Raw genomic sequence first — 9,137 nt, 5'->3', positions numbered from 1 at the left:
ACACACACACACACACACACACTTATCTGAGTGCTGTGTCTGTCTATGCAACAAGCTTGAACAAACACATTGGTTCTTAAGTGGGACGTGACTTAAGAATATTTCCAATTTTCAAGTAGTCAGTCGGCCTTTGTCCACAGGGGACAAAACACTCGTTTGACTTATTGATCATAATGTGTCTTATCAGAAGTTGATCCAACTGCGGCCTTCAAGCTTCCACCGGGCAATCAGTCCTCCTACTTCACTTTATAAATTCTCCAGTCAATGATCATTTTCATTTCTTACCGGTGACAGAACATGAGGCTCGGGAGACCTTAATCAATCTAAAAGATTCCTCTGCAGGTTGGGATAACAATAATAATATATATTATAGATAATAATAATAATCTGCAGGTTCGGGGCTCCACTGCCAGATAACTACTGCATAGACTCTGAACCAAAACTACATCATGGCAGCTCTAAGGCATATCACAAGAATGTATGCTCTTAGTCTGTTAATGTAGTGTGCTTGTGTATACTCACAATGAAATTAGTGTTTGTGCACACATGCGCTGTGTTAAGTCTACGACTAATTTATTATACTTTGTGTAACAGTTAGGTATTTATGGTACGCATTGTTGTAAAGTACTACGCTAAACTACGTCTCTGTTTTTTACAATGTCTAAAATGATTAATACATACATAAAATGCAATTTAGATTATTACATTGCTGTAAATATTTCTTGTAATATGCTGCCTGGAGAGCAACTACTTTTTAAGCCCCTGAAAGGGTTTTTGGCAAAATGCATCCACATTTGCTTCAAATTGTACATTACATCTTTTTTAAGTGCATACGTGTAAATAATGAAATAAAACAATTCAAAAAAGTAAAAACATTTTGCAGTAGAATAGAGATTAAGTTATATATACTGTAGCTATCCCTGTTTGAACCTTATAGCATGTTAGTGAGTCCTCTTCATAAAGACAAAACAATGAAGAATGCAGAGTGTGGTACCTTCTGGGAGGTGGCCCGGAGCTCAGCCAGGGCACTGGCCAGGTTCTTAGCACACTGGCTGAGCTGCATAGCTGAGGCCTGGTCCCCGATGGTGGGAACGGTGGCTTTGGAGGCTGTTACCATCTTAGCACCAGGCTGGGGGAAGAAAGGAAAAGACAAACTATTATCAAGATTAAGACCTCTGGCTAGTCCACATTACGAGATGGGAGAACAACATGCTCTGGTTTATTGACATGTCTTCAAACAATCACAATCGTCTTCGGCAGTGCTAAGAGCCTGATGGAGCCATGGTGCTTCTGCAAAATATCCTCGGGAAGAAACTTGTTTCGGTGGAACATGTGTACGTTCAGAAGTAGTTTTAGTCGTGCAACAGAAAACTCTGATTGGACAGATGGTCTAGCTAGCTGTCTGGATTTACCCTGCAGAGATCTGAGGACCAGGTAACCATAGTCCTCAGATTGGACAGATAGTCTAGCTAGCTGTCTGGATTTACCCTGCAGAGATCTGAGGACCAGGTAACCATAGTCCTCAGATTGGACAGATAGTCTAGCTAGCTGTCTGGATTTACCCTGCAGAGATCTGAGGACCAGGTAACCATAGTCCTCATATTGGACAGATAGTCTAGCTAGCTGTCTGGATTTACCCTGCAGAGATCTGAGGACCAGGTAACCATGGTCCTCATTAATCCACCAGAGGTTAGAATGCAACACAAAGAAAGAGGAAGGCAGAAAAGAAGGACATCAGGCGGAATTTCATGCAGCAATTTAGCAATCCCGGAAGAGGATCGTCATAAATATAGACAACAAATAAGGGGAAATAGAATAAAAGCTATCCAACTAAAGATCCTACACAGAGCTCATATATCCCCTTCTTTACGCAGGAAGTTTAATGCTGCTTCTTTTCCCCTCTATGCCTCAAGTGCAAAACAGAAATGGCTACTGTCAACCATTGCCCGTGGTCCTGCTGGAAAACTCATTTTGGCACATCACAGGCCAGGAAATTTTGGCCATTCATTAAGAAAATGACCCACTATGTATGGTACTTAGAATAAAAAATCATTCCATTACTAAATACAAAAATAATCTGTATACAATGTCAGCATCTGTGCAAGGAAGTACATACTTCTGAATTGGAGAGTCCCAACCAACCAAAACAGAGTGGCATAAGGACATACTTGAATACATCTCACTTGACTACTTCACCTGTGTGCTTCATTCTGAAGATTAAGTGTTTCAGAGAACATGGGAGCCAGCCAGCCTGATTTCAGGTCATTCAAGACACTATGAAAATAAACTTGTAGAGAGTAAGGGGACATTCACACCTACTTCATTTGGTTCTGACTTTGACTTTTCAGTTTGATCCGAACCACAATGACAGATGTGAAACCTCCCCTGGACCACAATCCGGACCAAAGAGACAAAATTTGGTCCGACCAAAAGAGGTTGTCTCTGTCTAGACCAAGCTGAACCGTGGTCCGGTTCGGTTCTAGTGTGAAAGCATTTCTTGGATGGTTAAGACTTTGGGACCAAAACCAGGAAGCTCTGGCAGACTATCGTCCTGTTATAAGACCGGGGAAGCTCCTTAAGGAACAGCTCAGTGCTTAGTGGGAAGGCTACATGAGAGAGAGTGGGACGGTGATCCATCACAGTGCAGCAGATTGTCATATTATTTCAGTGTTGTCTTGTGTATCAGAACAGATCACACAACCTAAATAATCACAAACAAATTACAAGGCCTAAAGTACACAATCTGTTTGTGTATCACTGCTGTACCACTATTACTGTATTGTACCATTCTTTTAATGCACGCTCTGTTAGAAGTCTGTGGCCCTGTTACTGCACTACTATGTGTTTCTGCTGTTCCCTGATTGGATGCAGCGAGTGGAGTGTGTGGCAGTCACCTGCAGGAAGTTCTGGCTGGCACTGATGAGAGCCAGCTGAGCGCTGGGGCTGTCAGGCTGGGACTGGCTGCCTCGGACTCCCTGAACCAGCTGAGGGATCTGCTCCGCCACCATCTGATGACACACAGACGGACACAGACACACAAACACAGACACACACACAATTAAATAGATGACTAAATCTAAATCTATAGATATATATATATCTATATATATATAGAATGTATTATATATAATAATAATTAATTATATGTATTAATCTAGTTTGACTATAGTGTAGTTTAACTGGAAATACAGTAGATTGCATGCATTTCTTGTACAGCTATATCTTAGAGGGGGAAAACCATAACCAAAAGGGAGAGGTTTGTGTATGTATCTATTTTATGTAAGTCAGAATGCCATTCTAATAATGCATTGTAATCCTGTGTAGAAGTTATAAGTCAAATACAAAGTGTTTGAAACTGGATGCCTTTTATCATTCCTTTTGAACTTTAAAAGGATGCAAACTATAGATGCCAAAAGGATAATACACAGAGAGTAAGAGAACAGACAAAAAGTAAAAATGAAAAAACAAAAAGAGATGATATTTTGAAAACGAAGCCACTCGGTTTGTCGCTGGCCTCAGCGCAGTGTGAGATGAAGCGACGGGTCTACCTTGCAGCTCTGGACCAGCTGCTGCTGGGCCGCCTGGTTCCTGCTGGACGAGGCCGCGTGCTGGGCAGCAGCGATGGTCTGAGTGGCGGCTGCTGCGGCCTGTTTGGCAGCATTCTGACAGGAAACACAACACACACACGTGCCAACTTAAAACGCTGCTTTTATAGTATGCAGGTTTTTTCCTGCATAGAGACATTTTTGGCACCCCCCAAACGAGGTTTTAGCCAGCCCAAAAGGAAAATCACCAGCACCAAAATGTTGAGAACTGAGAATAAAAATAGCAATTTAAATCTTCTCTAAATGTGTTTAAGAGCAATTTACAAAACAACCGCTGAACAAGCAGAACATCAACTGGAATATGAGAGTTAGGCTGTATACCGGACTTTAACAGTTATTTATTAAAGGTCTCATGACATGAAAATGTCACTTTATGAGGTTATATACATACAGTATTAGGGGACCACTAAGGTCTATATAAAGAGACTTTCAGATCACCGTCATCTAGGGCCACTAAGGTCTATATAAAGAGACTTCGATACAGTATTGTGGACCACAAGGTCTAAAAAAGACTTCAGATACGTATTAGGGACCCTAAGGTCTATATAAAGAGACTTCAATACAGTATTAGGGACCACAAGGTCATATAAAGAGACTTCAGATACAGTATTAGGGACCACTAAGTCTAATAAAGAGACTTCAGATACAGTATTAGGGACCACTAGGTCTATATAAAGAGACTTCAGATACAGTATTAGGGACCCTAGGTCTATATAAAGAGACTTCAGATACAGTATTAGGGACCACTAGGTCTATATAAAAGAGACTTCAGATACTTATTAGGACCACTAAGGTCTATATAAAAGAGACTTCAGATACAGTATTAGGGACCACTAGGTCTATAAAGAATAGATACAGTATTAGGGGACCACTAGTCTTATAAAAAAAGAGCTTCAGATACAGTATTAGGGGACCACTAAGGTCATATAAGAGACTTCAGATACGTATTAGGGACCACAGGTCTATCTAAAGAGACTTCAGATACGTATTAGGGACCACTAAGGTCTATATAAAAGAGACTTCAGATACAGTATTAGGGGACCACTAGGTCTATATAAGAGACTTCAATACAGTATTAGGGGACCACTAAGGTCTTATAAAAGACTTCAGATACAGTATTAGGGCCCACTAGGTCTATATAAAAGAGACTTCGATACAGTATTAGGGACCACTAAGGTCTATATAAAAGCATCCAAAAAGCACCATGTCATGGGACCTTTAACATATATCAATATAATTTTATAGTTTTGTTAACTGGGGTTTAATTTACTCAAGCATATTTTTTTTGTTATGTTTATCAAATTGTCAAACATAGATAAATGCATGGATTTCTGTCAAATAAGTTAACACAGACCCATCCTTTACTGTACGCGGACCGGTAACGCTACCTTCTTTTGAACAAATTGAACAAGAGACTCTTTTCATGAACTACAGTTAGACCTCCAATGATGGTCGGCTGTAGAATGGTTGCACTCGCCACTATCAATGAATTCCACCTGATGAGGACCTGTAAAGCTAGCTTCCATTAGTCAATCCAATCATTCTGCGCAGGCAACACAAAACACAATCAAGGATTGTAAATAGCACTCAGATTCTTTGCTCGGCCTCCTTCCTTTTTGTTTTTATTTTTTTTTACCTCCAGCTTGTTGACCAGCCGTTTCTTGATGGCATTCTGAGCGGCGGCGTTGGTGGCCATGCGGAGACCTTCAGCAGCCTCCCGCAACTTCTGCTGCTGCTCCTCACTGTCAGGGTTAGCTGCTGCGCCCTGGGGTTGGAAAGGCACACATGGAACATTACACATTAAACCAAGAGTGTCAAACTCTACTTCAGTAAGGGCCACACTGGAAAATTAGAATCAGGGGCCAGACATGTACAGTTCATTGAGATCAAAAAGGTCAAATCTCCTTGAGTGTAAAATTGCAAGTCTTGTATAGTCTTCTTACTTACAGTTTGGTCAAAAAAGTCTGAAAAAAGTTCCTCAACCATCGTAGAAAATCAGCATCCAAAATGTCTCAAAAGTGACAAAAACGTAGGAAAAAACGTGGTTGGGGGGAGGGGCAGTAGCCTGTGGGCCTTGAGTTTGAGACGCGCAGTAAACTAACAGGCAAATGGAAAAGAAGAAGTCTGTTTGATTGTTTCTACCTATCTTACTGTGAACAGCTAGTGGAGTGTGTTCACTTGCAGAATATTTTTGGACTGTCTTGGTCGACAAACCGACCTTTGGGTCTCACGTCGACACAGTGTGTATGAAAGCCGACCTGTGCTTGCTTTTCTTTCATAAGCTCCAAGACTCTAATGTTGATGTGCCTTTAATGAGAATGTTTTGTTGTTTGCCTATGTTTTTCACCTTTGAGATCTGGGGCTGTGTGCTCAGGTGTTTGGAATCATGGTTTCTACTAAATGGGAACCTGTGTTTTGAGGGCTGCACCCTGAAGAAGGACGCTTTGTGCCAGTATGCATGGGTTGATGTCCAGTTGACCATGACCACCGTTTTCAGGCGGACTACGCCTACGTTCTATTCTTTGTTCTGCACCAGAGTTCAGATGAACTTTCACACCGGCCAAAACCAATCCGGACTACCAAACCGAGCGCTCTGAGGTTGGTTTTAAATGGACCAAACAAGGTAGGTGTGAAAGCGACCTTAGCAGATCCTAATCACCCTCTGCTGTGGGCATCTCAGATGCTCCCGTAAGGCCATAGGTGCAGCAACAGTAACAGATTAAAAAACTCAATTGTTGCTGCTGCTGTACATGCTCTCAGTGATTAATCCTTACAGTGTTGTTGTTGTTTTGTAATGATTGTGTGTGTTCACTGCGGGCTGTATTACGCATTGCCCCTCTGGGATAATAAAGACTACCGTGACCTTGTTTTAAGCGCAGGCGTAAAGGAAAGACAAAGACGAAGGCAGACCTTAGCGGCCTCCACCATCTTCGCGGTGGCATCAGCCAGCAGCTTGGCGGCTGACAGCAGCTTGCGGGAGTTCTCCAGGTCCGACTCGCCCTCTGCGTCCATCTTGATGGCGTTGACCAGATCAGACGTGGCCTGGGCGAGGATACGGGCCTGTCGAACCATCTCACCTGGTGGGTGAAAGGAAAATTAAGATAAGAAGTAGAGCTAGGCAATATGGGAAAAACAAATCAAACATCACAATATGCTTGACCAAATACATCAATGTCCATGTTGCGGAAATATTATTGGGTTGACTATTTTCACAAAATATTAACACAGTAAGATTTTGGATATTTAATCAACAATAATGTGGATATAATGGTTAAGTGGGTAAAGGCAAATAACAGAATAACTAGAACAGTCTGGTAAGTTGACATCACTTCACTGTAACGCAGCCTTTTAAACCAATAAAAGACACTCACGATATCCATAATTTAAGACGATATCTATCCTCATATCGATATAATGCCCAGCCCTATTAAGAAGCCTTCATTATCATTATATTACAATGAATACAACGATATTGTGAGTGTCCCCTTCCCAGCGGTGCCTAAAAGAAACTATATTGCACACATCCATGCATAACATAAAAACAACAACCGTCATTCAACAGCCAAAATTCATCACAAAACAAGGGATAGGAAAGTTGTGATAATAATAATAATATATAAATATGTCGCACAGTTTTAATATTATATTGTCGGCAAAGATCGCCGCGGTCCTGGTCCTGACCCGGTTCTTCGGGTCAAAAGAACGATTTCATATTTTTTATATACCCAGCCCTAATACAAAGTTAGAGTTTAGTTTGATTTAGACTTTAAAGAGCATCAACATTCCAAACTAAAATGGGGTTTTAAAGTTTTAAAAGTTATGAAGTTACTATTTAATAACCACTATATATGGAATAGTGAATGTGGGAATGGTTTTGAACCCAGCCGGAGCCGTGTGGGGGAGCCCTGTAGCGGTGACCTCTGCTCCCGCCACCTACCGGCGTCTCCCATGGAGCTGAAGATGTTCTCGGTGACGTCCAGGATCCGGTCGGTGGCTTCTCCGTGGCGTCCGATGGGATGGCCTCCACTGGCGTACTGCTTGATGTGTTGAAGCAGCTCGTTGAGGGCGTGGGTGACCCCGGTGGCGGCCACGCCCACCTGCTTCAGGAGCCCCTCGTCATTGGTGGCCCCCTGCGACGCCTCCACACAGCCTTCCACTGATTTGGCGACCAGCTTTCCCGCCTCGATCAGCTGCTCCTGGCACACCGGGGAGCTGATGGTCGGAGCCACCACCTTGATGAGGGTTACAAGAGGATGGAAGAAAGGAAAGGTTTTTTATTGTATGACTTATTGTATGCTGTATATGCCTAGCTACAGTGGTGCTCAAAAGTTTACATACACATGCTTAAGTTGACTAAAAAGAGGAATAAAAAAATCATGTTTTGGAATTTATTTTAATACCTAAATTAAAAAATAGGTAAAATCCAACCTTTAAGGACACCAATTTTCTTTGTGATAGAATAACGTATTGTAAATAATAAATGTTCTTATTTAAAATACAGGGGTCATAGTATACATACCCCTATGTTAAATTCCCATAGAGGGCAGATTTTTATTATTAAGGCCAGTTTTTCTGGATTCAGGATATTATGCATCCTGATAAAGTTCCCTTGGCCTTTAAATTAAAATAGCCCCACATCCCACATACTCTTCACCATGCTTAGAGATAGCATGGGATACTTTCTATAAAATCATCTCTCAATCAAATCAAACCAGGTATAGTCTAACTGAAATAAACCATGCCTATCTCTAAGCATGGTGAAGAGTATGTGAGGATGTGGGGCTATTTTAATTCTGGCCAAGGGAACTTTATCAGGATGCATATATCCTGAATCCAGGAAATAACTGGCCTTTAATAATAAAAATCTGCCTGCCTCTATGAATTTAACATAGGGGTATGTATTTATACCCCTGTATTTTAAATAAAACTTATTTATTTACAATCGTTTCATTCACAAAGAAAATTGGTGTCCTTAAGGTTGGATTTTACCTCATTTTTTAATTTAGGTATTAAATAAATTTCCAAAACATGATTTTTTATTCCTCTTTTTAGTCAACTTAAGCATGTGTATGTAAACTTTTGAGCACCACTGTATTTGTTTATCCTGTAATAATATGATATTGCAAAGCAGGGACAAGACTCTGTAAGCATCATGCTCCTGTCTGCTCCTTCTCAAACTCATGAATTTTTTGTTCTTTGATGAAATTGGATTGATTTGTATATGATTGTCCTTTATTTTATTGTTTGGTCGAGATAAATTAAAAACTAAACTAAAGATGTTAGGCAGCATTCACTGTTCTCCTCAGCTTTCAGAAGGTAGCGTCACCGTGTCCACATTCGGACACCGCTCGCTGCTATTGGCCATATCCGGACACCCTCAGCCTGACGGACTTTCTGGTCTTTTCGCAGTACTTTATATTTCCGATCATCACCACAATGTTAACCGAATTGATGCATACCCATCTAACAATCTACGTATGAAATGTCCTATATGTAGGTGGACATTTAGATGTCTCAGTAGTATATGAAAGA

At 41.1% G+C, this 9,137-nt stretch overlaps 1 protein-coding gene across 2 annotated transcripts in view; it reads right to left on the bottom strand.

Moving 5' to 3' along the window:
• tln1 (talin 1) overlaps positions 1-9,137 on the bottom strand; it is a 113,507-nt gene that overhangs the window by 47,536 nt on the left and 56,834 nt on the right. For both annotated transcript variants that reach the window (XM_032540168.1, XM_032540169.1), the window contains 6 exons: positions 7,543-7,837; positions 6,516-6,682; positions 5,242-5,370; positions 3,549-3,662; positions 2,895-3,008; positions 995-1,129 (listed from right to left, as the gene is read on the bottom strand). In XM_032540168.1, coding sequence (XP_032396059.1) covers positions 995-1,129; positions 2,895-3,008; positions 3,549-3,662; positions 5,242-5,370; positions 6,516-6,682; positions 7,543-7,837 — 954 coding nt within the window. The remainder of the gene's footprint in view (positions 1-994; positions 1,130-2,894; positions 3,009-3,548; positions 3,663-5,241; positions 5,371-6,515; positions 6,683-7,542; positions 7,838-9,137) is intronic.

This window comes from Etheostoma spectabile, chromosome 16 (assembly GCF_008692095.1).
Source record: "Etheostoma spectabile isolate EspeVRDwgs_2016 chromosome 16, UIUC_Espe_1.0, whole genome shotgun sequence".
In the NCBI taxonomy this organism is placed as follows: domain Eukaryota; kingdom Metazoa; phylum Chordata; class Actinopteri; order Perciformes; family Percidae; genus Etheostoma; species Etheostoma spectabile.
Note: the sequence above shows the minus strand (reverse complement) of the source record. Positions and strands in the feature narration are given on the sequence as shown.